At 46.0% G+C, this 23811-nt stretch overlaps 1 protein-coding gene across 1 annotated transcript in view; it reads right to left on the reverse strand.

The window, feature by feature from the left end:
- The window catches only part of CLIC5 (chloride intracellular channel 5), a 112379-nt gene that overhangs the window by 17898 nt on the left and 70670 nt on the right, over nucleotides 1–23811 (reverse strand). Inside the window, 1 exon segment of the mRNA XM_037730157.1 lies at nucleotides 22553–22659. Coding sequence (XP_037586085.1) covers nucleotides 22553–22659 — 107 coding nt within the window.

The following is a 23811-nucleotide window of genomic DNA, read 5'->3' on the forward strand; positions in this document are numbered from 1 at the left end:
AAGATGGAGTCTCGCTCTGTAGCCAGACTGAAGTGCAATGGTGCAATCTCGGCTCACTGCAATCTCCACCTCCCAGGTTCAAGCGATTCTCTTGCCTCAGTCTCCCGAGTAGACTACAGGCATGTGCCACCACGCCCAGCTAATTTTTGTATTTTTAGTGGAGATGGGGTTTCACTGTGTTGGCCAGGATGGTCTTGATCTCCTGACCTTGCCATCCGCCCACCTCAGCCTCCCAAAGTGCTGGGATTACAGGCGTGAGCCACCGCGCCTGGCCGGGTTCGTGTATTTTTGACCAAGAATGTGAAGGCTGCAGTTGGTGACAATCATGGTAGAGGAAACGGAGACAAGATAACAGGGAAAGGACCTCATGGCCTGGGGCCAACCTGTGTTTAAATCTCAATGCTGCCCAGAGTGAATTCACTGTGACGCTGCTGAGCCTTAAGCTTCAAGGTCCCTTATTTTCCTGGGTCCCTTCCAAGCCCTTGGAACTGATTTCAATAATTCCTTATTGGTACTTACGGTATTGCCTTAAGGCCCCATAAATCCCACAAATGCCATTGATCCTGGCACATACACGTGGCCTTGGGCAAGTTCCTCCACTTCGCTGAGCTTCTGCTTTCTCATCTCAATAATGGGACTAAGGATCCTTCACCCTGTTAAGACCACGGCCAGGATTAACTCAGATAAGGCACAGAAAGCGCCTAACACAGTGCCTGGCCCATATGAGGACGTCAATTAATGGTAGTTGTTGCTATTGTGTTACCAAATGTGGGGTTCTCCTGTTCTCTCTTCCTTGCCCCATACTCTTGGTCAGTGTATTCCTGAATATCCCAAGGTGCAGTGGAGAATGAGTGATTTAAGAAGCCCCAAATCTGTGGCCAGCTCCCTGGAAAGGAAAATCTGTAGCCTGGAGATTTGCTTCCCTTACTTATTCAACATACTGCCAAAGCCCTATTCTTTATGCTCCTTTGGGATGCTCCTTGGTAACAAGCTGTGTTGAAAGGCACAGCCAGAGCAAGACAGACACAGCATACCTGTGTGCTGAAACACTGCCATACTGTCGGATAGCAAATGGCAGCACTCACTATGTGTTCTGCCAGTTCTTTTTCTCCTACCTGCCAACTCATTCCTCTGACCCTGGCTCAATATGCCATCCATAGAATTTAATGATCTCTTTTGCTGATGGTATGCAGGTCACAAAACCATTTGTGTTGAATCTTCTGTTCCGGTAGGAACAAGGGGGATGTGAAAGAAACTAGAGCAACAGAAAGATGTTAATTCCTTCAGTGTGTGTATTTGAAAGCCTGGCTCCAAATAATTCCTCTGAGTAGCTAAATAGGTTATCCCTCTGTCTATGGCAAGTGAGCCTAGGGTTGGGGCACCCCAAAACTCAGGATCACTAACATCCCAGTGCTTTGATATCCAGTGCTTTAACTGCTTTCTTCCCCTCTCCGCCTCTGCTCCCCACAAAGATTTATTCTGTACCACACACAAATGCACTGGGTAAAGTATGTGATGAGGAAACAAGGGGAATAGTTCATAAATATTCTCAGCCATATGCAAACAATCTCAGATTTATTTTTCTCTTTTTTAAGGAGGAAAAAAATCCACCCATTCCATGATCACTTCCAGATTCATTGAGGTTGATATTACATAAGACCCAATATTGTTTTCTCGTCGTAGAGAAATAATGACTTGGAAACAGCAATTTGAGCTAAGAAAATAATATATTCTTACCAGGGCATGAGCTGAATGGGGACTGGGGAGCCAAGACTCTAACCCAGCCTCCAACAAGTTCTTGCAAGCACAGCGCAGCCCTGGTTTGCTGGCAGGCTCAGTGCAGCACAGGTCCTGATGAGCATAAGACAAAGCAGACCCCTGGGGCTCCAAATTCACATGTAGAGGAGCAGATATCAAAGGTGGTCTTTGAAAGAACGAGAACAGCTCTGTGGGCCCAGGTGGCTGCACACTCAATTTCTCATATTTGGTTTTTCTCTTATATGTGTGTTGCAGCAAAATAAAAACCAGGAACCCACCTGTGACCATTGTCTGCAGATTGGATGGGTGTCTGTTGAACTCTCCATGGAGAAGGAGGTCGTGACTAATGGGCACTGGCCAGGACTGAGTACCCTTTGCCCTGCCTTGCTCCTTTTATTGCCCTAGTGCCTGAGCACCAGCAAGGAAATACACTCACTGAATTCCTGCAGTGAGCTAGGGATGTTTATGCCACTACCATTTAAACACACAATGAGGATATTGAGATGAAATATTATTCATCCTCATTCAACAGATGAAGAAACTGAGTCTTGGACTTACCCAAGGCACATACGCTTATGCAAGCACACACATAGCTAGTTCTTAAACCGTTCTAACTACTCCTGGGATGTACAATGGAAATGTGCCTTGTTTTGTTTTCAACTGCTATGGTCTTCCTTACAAGCTCCTAACCCCTGGGTAGTGAGAAAACAACAACTTTAATTTAGCCCATTTTGGATTATAACCTAGTCTGATGTAATAATCTAAATAGCCTCTCTAGAGAATTCTGTCTCTTTTGCATTGAAATGCTCAGTTTCCCAGAGAGCCTGCCCCTCCTTGCTCTCCTCCCTAAGTCAGCGGGGCTGGGAGTTGGGGACTAGGCCCCTGTGACCCCGTAGCACTGGGGAGATGGGGGTTCTGAATCTATGGGTAGAAGGCTTTGGAAAGTGTATACAGGTTCTGCATTTCTTCTGTTTGCTTCCTTCCAGAGTATCCATGGGATGCTAGGCAGGGGTCACAGGTGGGCTGCTTGCCTCCCTCCACAACCTGAAAAGACCCCAAGCAAAGCACCACATGGAGCTCCTAACGTGCTCTAGCTCCCCGACTCCCCTGCCTCTCCCTTCTTCTTCGTCCCCAACTCCGCTGTGCCAGGAGGGGTGGGCTTTTCTTTTAGTTTTCTCAGGTCAAATAGTCCATCAATCACAGAGCAGAAAGCCTCCTGGGCTTGCTGCACAGCCAGTAGGGCTGTTTCTACCTGGGAGTCGAGGCCTCCAGGCAGGAGTTTTGATGGGTAAAAACTGAGAAATAAAAGAGTTCAGAAAATCTTAAGACAATAGCTTGGGTTAAAAGTCTACTGTCTTGTTGACAATGCTATTTTGAAGATCAGAAGCTGAATACTGAATTTCTTTTTCTCTCTTAGAATTCTTTCTACAGAAATTCTAATCTTGCTGGGGCAATGAATCCTAGGGCAGATTAGAATCATGTACTCAGAATGGCAGAGAGAAAGCTGTGTTCAATCTGTTAGCCCTGCTATAATTTAGGTGCAAAGCCAGGATTTAAGCACAGGGCTGTTAGATTCTAAAAGTAAACTCCTTCCACTCTGCAAGGGCACTTCTGGATGCCAAGGACTTTGCTCCTGTTGTTCCTTAGGTATTGACATGGCCTGACAGGTGCCTCAAACTCTTCTCATTCCCCTGATGAAAGAGGATGGTGCTCCCTCATGACTCTCCTATGCCTTACCTTCCAGCTAATTTGGTGACATATTTGTGTTCTGCTATGAATGCTTGGTTTCAGCTAGAATTCTTAATACGTTCAGCGACCATGATTGGATGTAAAAGGAGTTTTCTCTGAGTAGAGGGGCAACCATGACCCATCACATCATTTTTCAACTCTGCCTGTACTAGGGGTGAGTGCAGTCACATGGGCTGTGTGACAGTAAAACATCTGGTTGAAAAGTTATAAATCTCTTTGGGTTTTACCTAGGAAGAAAGAAATATATAGATATTGAGAAATACCTGGAGCATTGAATGAAGTCTTTACTTTTCATCTTCTCATTTGAGATCATGTTGATATCACCAAAGGGTGCAAAAAAAAAAGTACCGTGGTGGTTTGAGGAAGACCATGGCGGAGATGTCTCTGGCCATCGCATATTTTTAAAGAGAAAATACAAAGATGGCCACACTTGTTGACATTTGGTAGTTTAAAACATGAGTGATAACGTGATGGTAACAAAAAAAAAAAATAAGAGGAAGAATATCACCTCTCACTCAACTGTTGGATGCAGAAGCATTTCTTTCCACACCCAGCTATGAAGAGAAGCTGAGAGAGGTCAGATGCATGAGGCCCAAAGATCCAAGAGCAAGGGGGGATGTAGGAGCCCCAGCAGCAAGGTCCAGGAGGGCTGGGAGAGTGAGGGAGAAGGCAGGTGCAGGCCAAGCAAGCAGAAATGTAGATGTTGCCATAACGAGCTTAATTTTGAGAAGAGACAATGAAATTCTAAGGGGATTTTGAGGATGTTCAGCTTTGTGATGGACAGTGAAACCAATCCCCTCTCCCCCAGAAAACTTTACATAAAGATCTGCATTCATCTTTCAGGTTCTGGAAATGAGTCATGTAGCTTTTTCTCAGTTGCCAAAGTCCTTAAAGAGAGAGAACAGTGGCCCAGTTATAGTTAGGTTAAATGAGTATGAATGACCACAAAGGCAAAATTATAAAGCAGGTGGAAACTGGGGTTTTCTCATCCACAGTGACCCTTCTAGGACACACGGCAGGTAAGAGGGGCTGATCTTCAGGTCCCTTTGTCTCTTAAAGCAATGTCTACACCAGGTTCTTACACCATATGGAGTCAGAAATGGCAGCAAGGTTTTAGAAGATGGGAAAGGGGCTTTCTGTCAGGTGTGATGGGATGCTCTCTGCTGTGCCTGGGGCCTCTGGCTATGTTTGCATGTCACTGGTATCATTAAGGGAGAAACAGAGAGGCTCTGGGTCAGGATGTCCGGGAACCATGACTTCTGATATCAAACACAGTAGCTGGTGGCATATTCACTCTGGCATAAGAGACATGGGTTTGAATCCTGCCTCAGTTATGCTTGTTCACAGGTTCACATCATCTACAGTGTCTGATGCAGAGCGCAACCTGATTAAAGTTAACTATTCTGACTATTATTATGGCTATAGAACTTGGGTTTATGAGAGGACGAAAGGGAAGAAGATACCGACTGAAAGATGAGAGAAGAGGTCAGCTCAAGGCAGAAGTTCAGTGTCTTATGAAGTGAAGCTTATCTGAACATCCTAGAATGTTCTAGGTCCAAGGAGAATCCTGGAGAGCTTGCTTGCAGGAGGAAGCTTCCTGTTGCCTTTCCTAGCACGCTAGGGATCTAACGTTGCCTGGAAGCATCTCTTTGGGTTTGGCGTCGTTCTCTCCAGGCCACATGGGTGTGTCAGATTTTCTTAGTTTGATAGTTTAGAGAATTGATGTCCACCTTTGGCATTGGACCAAGAACACTGGACTTGGCCTCATAGCCAGAGAGGAGGATGTTGTCAAATTGGCCTTGGCTGTGAACTACCCAGGGGCTCATGTGGGGGAGGCAATTCCCAGGCCTCCGTTTCTAGGCACCGCTAAAAACAGGAAAGGCGGAAAGACTAACAGCGGTTTATGAGAAAGCAGAAGGCAATGGCAAGTTCAACAGATTCCGCCCCCCACCCTCCCGTTCCCTTGCGCAGCATCAGCCCGGCTGCAGAGAGTGTGCAGCACATGGTGCCATGGGTAGTATTTGTTTGTTTTAGAAAGAATTTTAGCCTCACATGGGAGGATGAATTAAATGATAAGCTCCTAGTGTTCTTTCCAGGAAGAGGCCAGTATATGATTCTTTATTTGAAAGACGGAGTTTAAGTCTTACAACTATGGTGGGTTGGGATATAGGACACTGTTAGTTGCCCACTCTCCTGTGGGGGGTGGGGGGAGAATGGGGTGTTTTCTTATATATTTCCAAAGAATTCAGAAACTTCCTTAAGGAAGACACAGATTCTCCATATAACTGCTTCCCCAAGCTCAATGGGGGATTCTTATAAAGAAGCATCTTTTTATTTGATACAACTCCACAGATCACTCTTATATTTGTTGTATGTTCAGAAGTATTATACTAAACAATGACAAAATGAGTAGTTTTTTTTTGAAGGCGAGAGACTTTGGCCAGTATTTGGCTGTGTTTAAAATGCCAGCATGGTAAACATTTAGGACAACTTACCATGCCTTTAATATAATATTTTCTTACAGTCTGAAGGGAGTTATGGATTCCAGATCCAAAGAATTTTCTAAACCTCTTAAAAGCCACAGTAGATTTGAAGAGAAAGATTATCACTTAGATCTTCGAATTTAAGTTTCCTTTTGTGTACTCATCTGTAGCTTGTAAGCTGCCTGAATGTTTATTTATCAACAGGAGGAGGGAGGGAGGGAGAGAGAAGAGAGCGAGAGATGGACTCTGAATATGGGAAGAGGCTGTGAGCTCAGGAACATCGGGGAGAAGTTCCTGATTAGGGAACCCGGCCCAGACTTTAGCCATGGGGCAGTGGCGACACCTTCTGGCCCATCCTTGAGCAAACAAACAAACAAAAAATTCCCCAAAAACCTATTCCGCATTTTCCACAGAGAACATATATGTGTGTTTTCTATTAGACTTTCCAGAAACTCATAAATGATTGTAAAACCCATTGTGCTAATAGAAAGAACGGCATAAATGCTGACTGAAGCTATTAATGTTGATTGTAGTTTATTTGGCCAAATGAATCAGGCTGAAATCTGTGATTCTTTTTGTGGTTACTTTATAACAGGTTATTTTTAAGTATCAGGCCATAGTTTACATTTAATGCTGATGCTCACACACTTGGAATGAGCTGGTCAAGAGGGATTCTAACTTTATCAGTCATCTGTCCCAGCATTTCGACCTAGAGACTGTCGCAATTCTTCCTCCCCAAAACACTTAGGCTGGGGTACATTAACCACATTTTGTCTCCTTTCATCCTCAAATGCCACATCTTTTATATAAGAGCCATTCATAAACTTAAAAGTTGCCTCTCTGCCATTGCAATGCTAGATCGAAATAATTACTGGATTTGGTAATTCTGTGAATATCCTACAAATTCTCTTCCGGTTGCCCTTTCTTTCATTGGTTAAACGGGTATCTATTTGGTGTCCACTGTGGGCCAACTTTGTGCCCCTTTCCCCTCATGGATTGCTGGAGGAGGACCCTGATGGGGAAGGTGGGGATTGTTGAGTATATTTAAGGAAATACACATAGTAGTCATTCAATGTGTATTCATTGGATTATGAACTGATTTGTTCACCATTTCCTAAATGATACACTCTTAGTTAAAGTCAGCACCACAAACATATTAAATGGTGGATTATATTAAATGTTGACATACACACATCAAGAGCACAGATCATGGGACCATCTGCCTGGGCTGCGGTCCTAGCTCAGACACATACTAGCTTGGGCAGGCTGCTTAACCTCCTGTGCCTGTTTCCTTCTCTGCAAAGTGGAGGTCATAACATGGCATACCTTAGACGATTGCTGGGAGCAGTAATCGAGCCATCGCCTGCAGAGGGCTTAGCACAGTGCCTAGCATGCTGTAAGCAGTTGTTACGTACAGTGTGTATGTGCAATGCATGATGATGCTTAGGTATGAGAAACAAAGCACACAAAAAAAGAAACAAAAAATTCTTAGTGCTGCAAGAAAAAAGTGGCTCTTGCTTTTGGCCCTGCTCAGTAAACATCGTGCTTGACTCATCCTCTGCCCTGAAATGCTGATATGAACAAGGATGTTCAGCTGTTCCTTTCATTCTGACTCTATAGCCAGAACCACAATCCTGACAGAAAGCCTTCATCATAACAGATGTGAAATGGGGCAACCTTAGGGGTTGGGGGTAACCGATACTTACACAGAATCCCCCAAATATGCTACGTGTACACTTGGACCTCCCTTCCCCTTGCTCAGAGCAGTTCCCTGGATACCCTAACATGCCCCCACATAAATGACAGTTTGTGGGGAGAAGCTACCCACTGGATGTTCGAGTCGCACAGCTTTTACTCCATGAGTCTTGCATCTTCTAAAGTTTGAAGTGTGCAATAAATTAAATGTGCAACTTTACCTTCTGTTTCCTGAGATCTAGTAGGAGATAAATGACTCAGATTTTTCCAACACCAAGGAGAATTTAATATAGGGTGTCTTTTTGGCAATGACTAGGACTAGCATTTTCACCAGAGAGAGAAAAAAATTACCTTAACTTGAAAATGAATTATATACAAGAATCCACACTCCTCTTCTTTGTTACTAATAGAAAACAGAGTCCAGATATACATACATACACACACACACACACACACACACACACTACAGAATATATATATATATATATATATATATACATGTACACTACAGAATATATATATGTATATATGCACTACAGAATATATATGGGTGTGTGTGTGTGTGTGTGCATGTGTGTGTATGTTTCAGGGTAGCATTGTGCCCTGTCGAAAATACTCATCTTCCCAGATTCCCAGAATTTCAGCTACAGAAGATCAAATGACCAAGTTCTGGCCAATGAGGTATCGATAGAAATTAATCAATGGGCTTCTGAAAAAGATAAGATAGATGAAGCTGGCATTGTCTGGAATGTTGATGTGATGTTTGGAGGTGGAGCAACCATCCTGTGAAATGAGAATGACAGTCACACACTAAAGATGGAGAATCAGAAGCTCCAAGGAGCAGCTCAATTCTCGACTTCTTTCAGCAACTACATTTGGCTGGAACTCTCTACTCTCTGGACTTCTTGTTATGTGAGAAAAGCAAATTCCCTTAAAAGTAAACATTTATCAAGGGTGCTTAGAACAGGGCATGGCACATAGTAAAATGCTATATAGGTTTTGCTAGTAAAATAAAATATGTATTTTCTTTAGCCACTGTAGTCAGGATTCTATTATAAATAGCCAAACACGACATCTGCCAATATACATAGGTATTGCCAATATTTCATTATTCTACTTTTTTTTTTTTTTTTTTCGAGGCAGAGTCTCGCTTTCCAGGCTGGAGTGCTGTGGCGCGATCTTGGCTCACTGCAACCTCCACCTCCAGAGTTCGAGCGATTCTTCTGCCTCAGCCTCCTGAGTAGCGGGGATAACAGGCCTGCGCCACCATGCCTGGCTAAATTTTTAGTAGAGACGGGGTTTGACCATTTTGCCAGGCTTGTCTCAGACTCCTGACCTCATGATCCTCCTGCCTCGGCCTCCCAAAGTGCTGGGATTACAGGCGTGAGCCACCGCGCCTGGCCTCATTATTCCATTTTCATTCTAGCACCTTGCACAGCACCTGGTACTGAATAAGTATTTACTGAAAGAATAAACTATTCAGTGGGGCTAGAGGAAATATGAAGGATCCTAAAATCGTGTGACTCTATATCTCTATATCCTTTCTCTTTCTTTGTATAATGGTAGCCCGTGGTCTTTTGAGAATGGATGAAGTGATTCTACTAGTCTGGCCTGAGAGACTCCCACGAGCCAAAAGAGAAGCATAGGTTAGCACCAATCTCTCTGCCAAATGACTCAGGTAGAATGGAGGCAGTTTTAGACCTGGGCAAAATGTCGACTAACATTCATCCTTGGGGTCCCCACAATGGAAACAGAACACGGATAACTGTGATTGCAAACATCAGTGGGCATGACACCATCAGAGTCAGAGCGAGTGCATGATGTCTGAGAAACCACGTGGCTCAACACTCCCCCTCCCCAGAATGTTCAGGAAGGTAAGATGTTCTAGACAGGAGTACAGGGAAACCTATTTTATTCACCTTGACCCACACAATTCAATGCTTTGTCCACCGGGGTCTTAGAAACATAATTTGACTTCTGGCTTCTTGCTGAAAAAAACACTAGAATGTAGCCTTCTGAGTTTCCTCTTTTGATTCTTGGTGCAGTATCACCTTTAATACCAAATATAATTTCCCTTGAATATAGTTATAAAAGTAAAAGGGAAAAGAAAAATGTCACTTAAGCGAAGCCCAGCAGCACACTGACCTTCCTAGTGAGGAGTGCTGCTCAGGCCCTTGCACTCTTGTTGATTGGCTCTAAGTGAGATTATTCACCATGAAGCTTGATACCATACAACAGAGGTTACAAAAGCATTGCATGTTTGCAGTTCGAAGACAATGCTAGTCACAGAAAAATCATAGGATTTAAAGGGCGACTGCAAAGTTTTAAATAAATAAAGTCAGAGCATAGGGGCGCCTGCAACATGGGGACCAACTTAAAAGGTGAGATTCCACAGCCAGGACAGAAGCTGGCTGGTGGACGTGCCCGTGGCTCTGATGAGGTCCTGTCATCATTTCCCAGGCAAACGCATAGACAGGGTGGAGGCGGGTTGAAGTGTTTGGGATACGTTTTTTTCACTCACTTAACAAATACTGATGGAGCACCTGCTCTGGGTCAGATGCTGAGCTGGGCTCTGGGGTGACGGTGATGAAGGAGGCACACCCAGCATGCTTCCTCATGGTGGCAGCTGCTCAGAAACCTGCTCCTCACAGCACAGCCCTGGACCAACAGTGTCAGAATCGCCTGGGAGCTCTCAGGCCTTGACCCAGATCCACTACCTCAGTATCTGCTTCGTAAGGAGATCCTGTGGGAAACCAGGATATGCCACCCCCAAATAGGAGGGATTGTTGAGATGAAGACAATTCAGAAGAAGCAGAGGCAGTAAGTAAAGCTCTCTGCCCTCCCTCTACGTGTCTAAAAGCAGGACATAGATTTACAAAGACAAAACGTATCCTGCCTCCCCGCTTCTACGAGGGAGACCCACTGAAGGCAATTTAAGACACTTATGCTTCTGGAGATGGCCCTACAGGAATCTACATTGAACAAACTTTGCTAATTGGCCTTTATCTGCCATTCATTTGCTTTCCCCCAAGTTGCTGCCCCTAGAGACTCCATTTTTTTCCTTTGTCACATCTCTAAAAGTTTACTGTGCTTTGATGAAGGTGCTATATAAACTAGAATTCAAAGCCATCTATTTGAGAACTCCTCGTTACATGAAATACACACATTAATACACCTCTGCTTGTTTTTCTCTTCTTAATCTGTCTTTCCTTACAGGGGTCCCTTCCAACTAAGAACCTGTGCGAGTTATTCTTCCCCTATGACCCCCAGGGGATTCAAATGTATGTGCAAGGTAGAAAGTGGTCTGGCTAACAACAGGATAGAAAAGAAGTGCTGTTTTATGCTTAAGCCTTAAATCTGTGCCTGTCTTTCGCTTGTGAGACTACTCTGGCTCTGCCTGGAAACCAGCTTCAGGTGGGGCGGAGAGCCTTCCTGCAAGACGGGTCCGGAGCAGGATTTGGAAAAAAGCCGGGGTTTTAAAGGGAAAATTCCATGTGGCAACTTTTTCCCAACAAATTATCCTCCCTAAACTGCTGATAAAGTCAGAAATCCAGACTAGATTTAATCCCTGGTTTTAATTCTTATGTCTCAGCAACACTAGTTTGTAGCAAAAGATCTTTAAAAGCTGAGAAATGCTGAAGCTTTTGCTAGAAGGTTCAGCACACCACCTGGATTTCCCATCTTGTCATTTTCAGCCCCAGCTCTACCAAAAATGAGGGAATCTATTCTACACGCTAACTCACCCAGCGCTATTCTCCCCTAAATGTCTGCAGAAACTTGGAAAAATCTTCCTCAAATCTACGTCCTAGCTACAGACAAGGGGTTATGAGTGTAGTAATTGTATAAACCAACTACGATACATTCAACCTATACACACACAATGAAATGTAGATACACACCCACGGACACACTACTGCGCTTCTGTGGTCTGAATACCCTGTGCTTAGTGGTAAAGCTATGAGACTTATATTGTGTCCCGTCATGAGTATAATTTTGCATGTAAGCACTTTTTTTTAGATTAATTGAAATGAGCCTGTCTAAGGAGGTATGTGATGCCCTTGCCAGTACATGGGAACATCAGAACACACACGAAGTGTGTAAGTGTGCACGTGTGTGTGTGTGTGTGTGTCTGTGGAGAGAGAGAGAGAGAGAGATCAAGAAATGTATTTAGTTCCATGTATACACTGCACAAAGACAAGAGGTGTCGGTTGCATAGAATGCGGTAACGGTAGGAAGAGGTGAAAGAGCGCTTAACTCAGGTGCAAATCAGTTATTTAATGTTCCTTTATTCCCCAGGTCTTGATCTGCGTCCAGGCCAGGCCAGGAGAACTCATTCTGGTCAGACAGCGGGAAATTCCACCACATGGAATGGTGTTGGTGGTCTCCGCTCTTCTGCAGTCGGGGAGCCCACACAGCAGAATTCCACTAATGAATGCGCCCACCCACGCAGGGCCCGGCTCCCCCAACCCCCTCCTCCCCATGTCTGCCCCATTCAACAGGCCACACCGCCACCAACCGCCTTCCTTACAACTGCCCAAGGATTTGTTTCAGGAGCAAGATTTGTTAAATTATAAATTGCAAGCATCCACCTCAATAATGAACCAAATCAAAGACCCTCTGGAGGAATCCCACTGCGGCTCACGGGAGGGGCCAGAGGAAGCATTCGCCCCCTCCCCTCCCTCCTGCCCTCAGCCTCAAGGACCCTCCGTGAGGGAGGAGATGAGGACACACGAGTGCAGGGCCCACCAGACCTCCGAGGTGGGTCCCATCGAGCCTAGGTTATTTGTTTTTCCTTGCAAGAATGCTAGTCAAAGCAAAACTTTAAACCAACAAACCAACAAACAAAATACCCCGAGTTGGCTATTTGCACACAGGGGTTGCCAAGGAAGGCAGCCTAAAGGGTCCCTTTGTGACCAGAGGCGTTTTTGAAAGGAGACAGCAATGGCTGCTTTATGAGGAAGTGGCAAGACGGTCATGTGTTCTCTGCACTGCTGTGGAGGTCGGCCTGGCCACCCAGGAGCCTTCATCAAGATGACCTGATAACAGCCCACGGTGGGGCTCCCAGCCTCTGCGGAGGTCTTCCTGGGACCCAACTGTCCCCAAAATAACTGCTCTGTGTTTCCGACAGTAGACACGGAGCCCCACGGCCACTTACATGACTTCTGTTTCTGAGCACGCTGCAGGGCAGGGTGATTAGAACTCACATTTCTGCTGCTTTTTACACATGGCCTTACCTTTCCCACCAGGCCTGTGGGACAGCACAAGGCAGAATAAGAAGGGGGGCCACACCCATCGCCTGGATGACTGGGCCCTCCAGACCCAGCCACTACGACCTGGGGGCTGAGGGCTGGGAGGGAGGAAGGGGAGAAGTCATGAAGCGCCTTGTGATTGAAGTGCTTGGAATAATAAATACACACACTCTCTTTTAAACGCGGCTTGCCACATCCTGGGGAGCTGGAAAAAATGCCCCACCTCACTGCCCCCCACCCCCCTCCCCGTGGCCCCCCCAGCAGCAGTGGCTTTCATGACGCTTTGGGGGAAGCACAGGGCCTTTGATAATAAGGGGCTTGTTAGTGCTAGGAGAACAGCCCTCCCAGGCCGCTCTGAATCCTTTCAAGCACTTTCTATCTTAGGTCAAGGAAGTTCATAAATGGACAGGCTAGAGGTTGTAGAGGAGGAGAGGAAAGGAAGCATTGGGGGCAGCTGCCATGGGGCAGGGCAGCCGGGGACCCCTGGTAGATCCATCAGGCCTGGTGGACATGCCCTTCCCTTGGTGAGGGGGATGGATAATGGAAGGTGGCTTTGAACCATGAAGAAGACCTAGCCTCGTTTGAGCCCCCTAAGCTTTGGCTTAGGTAAAATGGAATCCTTGTACAGGAAGACGCTTGCAAATCCACAGGCTGAGAGACTCATCATCATCCACCCGGCTCTGGCGCCGCTTCTTCTGCCTGCCAGAAGAGGGCAGCACATCCTTCCACATTACAGGGCCCAGGTATGGGGATGGGGGCAGCGTTTGGGAAATTCGTGGCTGCAGCAGCACCAACAACAGCAGCAGCAACAGCTGTCACATATTGGTGCCTGCTGTGTGCCAGGAACTAAGTGATTAAATGCATTAATCCATCTAATTAACATGACAGTGCTACAAGAGAGGGTGCTGTTACCATCTCCATATTACCGATGAGGACGCTGACGCATACTGAAATCAATTACAGTCCAAGGACTCAATCCCGTTCACGGCCTACATTCATGCTGCCCTCAAGCTAAGAATTGTTTTGTGTTTTACGTTTTTGCATGGTTGGAAAAAAGTCAAAAGAAGAAGAAGATTTCATGACGTGAGAATGATGTGAAATTCAAATTTCAGTGTCCACGAATGATGTTTTATTGGAACACGGCCCTATTTATTTGTTTACATATTGTCTGTGGCTTTATCTGTCTTTGTGATTCCTGCAGCATAATTCAGCAGAGTCTAGTAGAGGTTATGTAGTCTGCAAAGCCTAAACTATTTACTATCTGACCCTTTACAGAGAAAGCTGGCCAAGCCCTGACCTACAAGGAAGTGCTACCTGTTTCCAGGCAAGACGGATCGAGAGCAGAGTTGCTCTTTACTGGAGATGGAGCTACTACAGCTATCCCAGAGTAAATTAGAAGCAATGTTGAGCTTGATTCACTTTCTTTCCAACAGGGTAGCTCAAGATCAAGCAGAAAGGAGCGTCTGACATGTCACTGAATAGCCTCAAGGAAGTGGTAAAATGTTAGATCTGGAAAGGACTATGAAAATCCACTATTATATCTCATCAAGTCTAAGATGTATGTTTTTTCACCCTTTAACATCTGTGAAATCAGGCGATATTTTATAGTCAAACTATGAGAGCTTAAGTGAAAACACTTTTGTTTAAGTGATAGCATTTTTTGTTGTTGTTTTTTAAAGGCTTTTTTCATTTGAGAGGAAATCTTGTTCTGTTGTCCAGGATGAAGTGTGGTGGTGTGATCCTGGCTCACTGCCACCTCTGCCTCCCAGGTTCGAGAGATTCTCCTGCCTCAGTTTCCCAAGTAGCTGGAACTACAGGTGCGTGCCACCATGGCTGGCTAATTTTTTTGTACTTTTGGTAGAGACTGGGTTTTGCCATATTGGCCAGGCTGATCTTGAACTCTTGACCTCAAGTGATCCTCCCGCCTCGGCCTCCCAAAGTGCTGGGATTACAGGTGTGTGCCACTACACCTAGCCAGTATTTAAAATAATAGTGTCTTGCTATCAATGACAACTTAGATTAGGCAGTTCCTACCTCCAAAGATCCAGCTTCTTTTTGGTCCTTTCTGTTGATGGGATACACACTTCTTTTGTCTGTTCTACAGATTTAATTGTAAACTTTCTAAGGTTGAACTGAAGTGTGTAAGCCTCAATTTTCTATACATCAAATGAGGTTGATCTTGCTTAGTATGTTTACTTCAAGAGTCTTAGGATTTTATTAAAAGGGAGTGAAGGGAAGAAGGCAATGTGACCCCCGGGTAGGGAGGAGCAGAGCAGGCTACAGGAATTGGCCTGTTGGTGTGATCATACCAGGCAGTCTGCAAGATGGGAGGACAGGGATGGGTTGGCGAGGACACAAACCCTGAGAACCTGGAAGGGAAAGAAAGACCACCAGTGATACAGATGAGTTCTTTTTCTAGCAGCATCAGCCAGGTGCATGACCCATTGCAGGTGGCACCTCTTAGAAGGAGAAGACTGGAGCAATTTGAAGATTTGGGCCTGAATGGAACAAGAAGACAAGGAAAGAGTGAGGAAGGCAGCTGTGGCTGGCTTGCCCCTGCTGCCTTTTATGAGGGATCTAGGAGGTGAGGAAGGGAAATGAGAGAGGCAGGATGAGAGTCATTGATACTGTGCAAATAAGAGCCACAATGTAATCCTTCAGTCACATTCCCATTCAGTGGGAATGAGCATCCAAATCCTGAGATAAGCTTACTGAGGTTTCTAGAATGACCCAAGAGTCTTCTTCCATGCTGTGTGGCTGGGACAATCAATGTTCTCAGAATTAGCCTGTGGAGCACACTGCCCACTTCCAAGTTCCAGGAAGAGGAGCCTCTGATGAGAGCCTTAGGGTGGTGGAAACCTTGGCCTTTATTTGGAAACAGAACCAAGACTGCTCAGGGACATGTGTGGCCAGTGGCTACTTTTTTGTTCCAGCAAGAAATTCGGAGCCAGGAGGTGGTGGGAACTAGGGTTCGCTCCCCTGCCCTCTGGTAGCTGCATCTGAACTTGGATGGAGAGAGAAAGGAGAAGCAGAGGGCTTAGCCCTAACCAGGTGCTTTCCATTTGGGGACACATGTCCTGGATTTCCTGGGACAGTACCAATTTCTTAGAATTTGATTATTTTCAATGAAGCCAATTTGTTAGACATCTGATTATCAGTTTGGAAAACATGGCCACTGCGGTTACAGCTAATAAAGGGCAATGCAGTCTAAGCATGGTCCTTGCACCCTGAACACACAGCACTGTGCCCCACACATCACAGATACGAAGGACGATTTTTAGAGCTTTCTTTAGGGAGTTAGAAGCACCTTATTAGGACAAGTATTTTAGGAAGAGTATGTTAGGACATCTCAGCATCTTCCATAAAAAGATAACTAGGTGCAACCTTGTGAATGAAAGGGGCACATCTTTGCACACTTAGTGCAGGAGTCCATTGGTCTTGATGGAAATAGATAAGCCCAGACTGGCTATTTTGTGTCCCTCTTCCTGGTGGACAGAGGAGCAGGGAGGTTGGTGACACAGGTCTGAGGCTGCAGAGAGGTCTCCTGAGTCTTCCAGAGAAGACGGAGAGAAAAGGAAGAAAGTGGGTTTCAGTGCAGAGAGAACACAGGGGCTGTGAGCTGGGGGGGAGCTCAGCCCAAAGTGGGGGGGGGAGATGGAGAGGAGTCAGAGCAGCAGGAAGTCAGTAGGGCCTGGAGTCTGCAGCAGCCTGGGAGAGAAGTCACAGGAGGAAAGAGCCAAAGAAAATGGAAACCACAGCTACTCCGCGCCTGCGGCTCATGGCAGGAATATTTGTTATTCTTCTGGGAGGCTGGTTTGTTTTTATCTTCTAGGAGGACCAAGCTGCAGCTGACCAGGGGCCCTGTTTTGCTTTGTCTGCTGACAAGTTCAGAGCCAACTTTGTGGTCTACCTTATGTGTGGCCGCTGGAAGGCCCCGGGGCTGCCCCGACTGTTTTAGCTCACCCTGGGCTCCGTTTTATGGTAGTCTCCTTGTTTTTCTTTCTCACCTCCTCCTGGCCTTTGTTGGTTTGCTGTGCTTTATGCATCCCTGTGAGTAGCTATAAAGCCTTTCTGGAGCAAGTGGAGTATAAATTTTAAAATAGAAAGGAGGCCCCCCAAGACAGAGGAATACAGAGGTGGAAATAAGAGGGAAAAGTGGACCCGAAGGGGGAAGAAAAGAAGGAATTCAGAGGGAGCGTGTAAGCCCCAAGACTGCATATGATACAGATTAGACACTATTGCGCATGGGACTTTTTAGACTTCTCACTAGGGGAAAGACGGTCCTTTGGAAGTGGGCTGTGCAAAAGGATGACGGATGGGAGATGGTCAATGTGAGCAGGGCAGGAGAAATACTGAATTCTCATCTTAGGCTACAGGCATAGATGTGCCTACTTCCTTTCCAGCTAAAAAGAAGAAGGGCAAAAGCACATGAGAATATGACACTGGTACCAAAAGCAAGGTTGGTCATTCTTGGCAGGACACTAACTGTATCTGAGGGAAACGTGATAGAGCTGGAAGAAATTTTTAAAAAGGGGGAGACTTTTCAAGTTAGTTAATAAGAATGGGGCATTCAAGATGCTCATTAGATCCATTTGTTAACTACCTGGCACATGCAATATGCACAGAATGTGAAATAAACCATGCACATTGCTAGGATTGGAGCATAAGGAAAGAGAGAGTGTGGCAAACAAAGTGAAATATAGCACTTTCCGCCTAGATTATGATAAGTAGCTAAAATGAATTTCTTGAAAGCCAAGAGATTTGCAGGGATGTTTAGAGTCTGTTCAAACGGCAGATTGAGGGTAAGAAATGCTAAATGTAAGATAGATATTCAGAGGGAGAAGCCCAGATCCTCAGGAGTGACAGAGAGTAGGGGACATGTTGAAGTAGGCTGTCAAGGAAACCCCTTTAGGGAAGAGATGAACCCAAGGAGCCAAAGGGGTGTTCCAGTGGCAGGAACGGAAGGGTGTTTTACAGTGACACTTGCTAGAGGTGGAGGCCACTGGCTTGCAGAAGGTGGAGGCCCAGGCTCTTGCTGGACTCTGTCATGTGCCAGGCAGACTGGGTAGAGGGCACGATTAAGGGCGAGGATGGAGCTGCTTGTTGACAGCAGAATGCTGCAGGATGTGCCAAAGGGGCATGGGTGACATTTGTTCCCTCTCTCAAGCCTTCTACTTTAGCACTCTATGAACCTCCAGGTCTAAACCCATGATATAACTTTTCCCTGCAAGATTGAAAAAGAGGATGCAGGGCTCAGAGCTGGAACCCCTCCAGCCAAATCTAAATGCAGTGCTGCTATCTTCCAGCTCAAAGATGCCCTTTCTCAGGGCCATGAGCACTCCTCCCATGTGAGTTCTTGATCCAATTCCCTATCATCTCCCATTGGGCCTCCCCTTTAAAGTGAGCAGGGTTTGTGCTGCCTAAGTTAGGCTGAGCTCTCTCTCGTTGTATAGAATCTGAGTTATAAAATAGATGAATCTGCATTACAAACCTTGATGATATTATTAATTACCTTAATTGGCAGATAAAGAAACTGAATGTAAAGCCCATTTTATAGATGCAGAGCCAGAGGCTCAGAGAGAATACGTCTCTTGGGTAAAGTTATGCAGCTAGAAGTGCTGGGATTCAAACCCAGGCCTGGAATTGCGTGTTTGCATGTTTTATTGCCCCCTGTAGATGGTTAGTTCATGGAGGGCAATGACTTTGCCTTGGCAACTCCAGAACGTAGCACCATACCTGGCACATAAGCTGCACCCTTTAAATATTAGCTCAGACTTGTAGACAATTTATGGAACTTGTGTTTGTTGAATGAATCAATGAATGACTGAATGTACAAACTAATGGATGACTCTCTTCATTACTCCAGTACTGCTGGCATGGCTCCCATGGATGGGGTCTCCGTTGTGGTAGCTGGGGACTTACGAGGCTTTGTGGAACAATGGACATTTTACTTGGTGGTTCCTGTAGTCACCACAAGCGTGGAGAGATGACCCATCATGGAGAAGCATGTTACAGTGTAGGCTTTTCTAATGCTTTCACGTTGAGAGGGCAGAAATGGATCATAACCTGAGCCAGTGTGTGTATAGGGGCTGGGGTAGTGGTGGCAGATGGAGGGGAGGGAGGGCTCTGCTCAAGAGAAAGTAAATGAAATCACAAGAGAAACTCCCTAAAGAAAGAAAGTTGGAGAAGTAGGTGCAGAGCTGAAGATCCAGAGGAAACCAAAATGGCAAAGTAATGCAGTGCGGCATGTGGAAGGAGGCCTGGGCCTGGATGCTGATGCTCTTGCAGAGACCTAGGAGAGGCCACAGGCACAGAGCTCCCACAGAGCAGAGAGGGGGTGGACTGTCTCCTGGGTCAGGAGCTGTGAGGTTCTGGAACTGCAGCGCAGGAGCCATGGCGCTCTCTACAGGAGGGCAGGCCCCACAGGAGCCTTGACCTAGGGCATGCTGAGCCTAAGAACTTTTGGACCCAGTTGACCACAATGGCGGGGTATTGGGTGGGAGGAAGGACAAGTAAAGAGGAAGGGTGGGGTGTGGGCAAATTATAGTTCCAGGGAAGGAACGTGTGGTGTTCTTGTTAAAAGGGAGGTGGACTAGCACATCTGGGGACAGGCTCTTTGGTAAAGCAGAAATGTTGGAGCTTTGAAATGTGCATATGAGTTAGGGGAAGCAGGAGTCACAAGGGCAAGTCTCATTACAGAAGAAAACAGGGTGAAACAGAAGAAGGGGAAACAATGAAAATTGGAGAGTACTGAGTTTATAAGAAATGGATATGTGGCATTTGGTGGAAACTTGCTTTGGCCTTGGGAATAGGAGAACTGTAAATATGGATAATATGTAAATACCATTTATAATTTAAAAAATCTGGAAGGCTCAAATGAGATAATCCTTCTGAGGGCACTTTGACAAGTATGAAAGAAGATATTTGTGGCCAAGAGGAATGGATACTGGGTGTGGAGTCTGAAAACGAGGGTTCAAGAGCCAGCTCTGCCTTGAGGGTAGACAAGTCACGGTCTCATTTGGTTCAGAGTCCTCAGCAGGGAAAGCAGCAATGACTGTTCTTTCCCACGATGGCTCTGAGGGGCCATATTCATTTCCTTGGACTGCTATGACAAAGTACCACAAGCTGGGTGGCTCAAAACAACAGAGACTTTCCCCCTTACAGTTCCAAAATCAAGGTATTAGCAGGTGTCCTTCCTTGCATCTTCCAGCTCCCAAAAAGCTCAGTGTTCCTTGGCTTGTGACAGCATCGCCCCAGTCTCTGCCTTCCTTACATGGCCTTCTCCCCCATGTCTCTGTGGCTTCTCTTCTTTTTCTTTTTGACATGGAATCTCACTCTGTTGACAAGGCTGGAGTGCAGCAGCACAGTCTCGGCTCATTGCAACCTCCACCTCCTGGGTTCAAGCCATTCTCCTGCCTTAGCCTCCCAAAAGGTTGGTACTATAGACATGCACCACCATGTCCAGCTAATTTTTGTATTTTTAGTGGAGATGCAGGTCTCGAACCCCTGACCTCAGGTGATCCGCCTGCCTTGGCCTCCTAAAGTGCTGGGATGACAGGTGTGAGCCACCACACCTGGCCCCTCTCCTATTCTTACAAGAACAGCAGCCATTGGATTTAGGGACTACTCTAAATCCGAGATGATCTCATCCCCAAATCTTTAACTAATTATAGCTGCAAAGACCCTATTTCCAAACGAGGTCACATTCTGAGATCCCAGCTAGACAGACATGTTTTAATTTTTTTTTTAGAAACAGAGTCTTGCTCTGTCACCCAGGTTGGAGTGTGGTGGCAGGATCGTAGCTCACTACAGCCTCAACCTCCTGGGTTCAAGCAAGCCTCTTGGTCTTGGCCTCCTGGGTAGCTGGGACGACAGGCATTTACCACCTTGCCCAGCTAATTAAAAGCAGGGTTTTTTTTTTTTTTTTGTAAAGGTGGGGTCTTGCTGTGTCACCCAGGCTAGACGTGAATTTTGGGGGGATGCTACTTAACACATTACAGGGTCTAAACAGCAATGAAGCAAGAACATCAAGTAGATTGGAAGTGTTTTCCGCATACTCCTTATTCTCCAGAAGCCACTCTATTTCCGGTTTCTCTACACACACCCCTAATGGCTGCCATTGCCCACCAGTTAAAAACCCAAGCCCTCAAGGCTGGCACTGCAGGCTCCAGCCCTTTATTTCAGTCTCTGTCCCTGACTTTTCCTCAGCTTCCCCACGTCCTCCGCTCAATGACCTCAGCCAACCGCTTCCTTCTTAATCTTTATGACCCAGTTGAAACTCCCAGAAAGGGAGTTTCATGCACTTACCCCCACGGCAAATGCTTCCTGCTGTGAACGCCCTCGACAGAAATTATTTTGTCCTTTTACCTGCGGTTAATCAGCTCTCCACACTCTCTTGGATCAAGCTGAATTGAAGCCTTTCCTTCTGCACCTGCCAGGCACTGAAGACGGAGTTTGCTTCTCCTTTGGACCTCCAGAATTGAGTTTTGCACTTGCCACAATCCAGGTCCTCAGTAACACCCTGAATTATTTACTTCCCACTACACCAACTCTGTTCCTGCAAAGATTTCATCTCTTTTACCATGCATGGCTGCATATCCTGTTCACTTCGATCCAAAGAGATGCTATTCTCCTTGGAGCTTCTGGGGCATCTGCATCCATTCCCTCATTTTGGTCTATTATGCATCAGTTACTCATTCATTAACAAAGATTCATGAAGCACTTATGCTGCTCGGCTTTGTGCTGGACTGCAGCAATCCAGCCTGTAAGGCTGTCTCGTTCTCCCATTCTGAGGGCAAGGGAATGGTTGCCATTGCCCATAGGATACAAATCCAAGCCCCCCAGGCTGGCCATGCAGTGGCTAGCCTGTTCCTCATGGGCCTAACATCGTTCTTCAAGTGTTATGCATGCTCAATTGGAAGGTTCCATTCAAATGGTTTTAGTTAATTCTTAAAGGGCAATGCCAAATGAAGGACTGGAAGAGCTGTGAGCTTAACTGGGGGACGCATCTCCCTTTCACAGGGCCCCACAAGAGAACCAGGTCTTGAATTCTATAGCCAATGCCAGAAATGAAGAACCTGATATGGGATGGGCCAGGCTTTGAGGAGTGGCTTTCCAGGGCCCACTGTGCTGCAGAAGGGGAGAACACAGCCCAGGTCTGCCTTCTGCATTTGCCATAGCAGTGGCTGTGCTGTCCCTCCCTTGGCCTCTGGAAAAATCCCTGAAGAAACCTTGCAGGGACCAGAAGGAAGCAGGAATGTGTTGTTCCAATGTGATCACAGGTGGGGTGGTGAACTTGGGACAAATGGGTGCCAGCAAGGACTGTCCCATGCAGTGCACTGTGCTGTGCAATAAGGCAGGCTCAGGGGACAAACTGCACCCCTCCAGTCAGCAGCAAAGCCTTTCCTCCTGCAACAGCCAGGCAGTGGATCCATAACCTCCTCTCCTGTGTCCAGGGGGACTAGATGGTGGTGGGGGGGGCGGGGGGCAAATAACAAGCAATATTAGTTCCAGATGCTTCTCTGGCCTGAGTATTTGACATGCCCATGGGCAAACTGAACATGCTTTGGGCAGCAAACAGACACTGCCAGGGGTTCTTGGTGGAAGAGAGTCACTTACCGGCATTGTTCTGCTGCTTGGTGTTTTTGATGTAGGCAGAGAACTTAGAGAAGATGTCAATGCCCGCTGTGTTGGATTCCCGGTGTTTTGCAGCCAGTTTGGGGTACCTGGAATGGAGAATGCAGTGTTCTGTGAATCAGTAGCCTTGGAGCTCCTTTAAGGGCAAGGCTATATCATGATGAGCAATACTTCCCTTTCCAGCTGCATCTACAAATGTTTGGGGTCTTTATCCCTATCCTATGGGGGGGTGGGCATTCTCCAGCCCTAGGTCATCCATAGAAGAAGTCAGAGGCCAGTAAGGTGCTGAGACCTGCCTAGGGTGACAACAGTCTGCTAGTCAAGGAACCGGAATGCCATTCAGGGGACTCAGGGTGTGTCCTCTTCTCAGGACCAGCGTCAATGAGGTGCCAGTGAGAAGGTCCAATTAAAGTTCCCGCTGAGCTTGCCTCTCTACTAGGTAGGCTTCTTGACACCTCCACTACCCACTAAAATAACCATCTACTGCCAGTCCTGCGATTATAATTCTAGCTACACAGAGATAATTCTGGGAGCATGGGGATGCCAGGTATGTTAGCAGTAAACCATTTATCCAAAGGAAGAATACCCTCAGCCCTCTTCTGAAATGCCCTTCACATGCTTATTATTTGTGTGCAGTGATAAGATGCAGAAACTACCAAGCTTCAACTAAGGACATGTGTTTTCAATTGTTTTATTTTATTTTATTTGGAGATAGATTTGCAATGATCCAGTCCTTCTCTCTCTTTCTCAGATCCTTTCATGTTGAAGCTGGAATAATACAAGAGGCAGGCTGGAGTTAGGACAATTGGCCTTGAGACTGAAGGAGGTCAACTTGCTCGTGTGGGAATCCATGGCTTGGACACATTAGCCCCATTACAATGAGAAAATAAGTTCAAATAAATATTATTTCACAAACATTTTATGGGTATGGCCAGGTAGGGGTTGGTAGAGGTGGGGGGCAGTTGCCAGGTTATCCTTATTTTCAATGAATGTGTGCCTTTGTAATCTCTGGGTGAATAGTTTTTGGCTGTGGGAAGTTGGGTTCTTTACGTTTAAAAAGTAAAGTCCCTTTTTGTTTGTTTTGATGTTTTTGATAGTTTGAACCAAACAAGGCTTTAAAACCTATTTGTTGTTCTTTAATGCTTTTTATTCCTCAACCGGCCCATGAGCTAGAACTGTCCCTTTTGGGGCCATGTTAGGTGGCTGTGTAATTTCAGAGATACTTCTATTGGAACAGCCGA

This window comes from Cebus imitator, unplaced genomic scaffold (assembly GCF_001604975.1).
Source record: "Cebus imitator isolate Cc_AM_T3 unplaced genomic scaffold, Cebus_imitator-1.0 Scaffold334, whole genome shotgun sequence".
NCBI lineage: Eukaryota > Metazoa > Chordata > Mammalia > Primates > Cebidae > Cebus > Cebus imitator.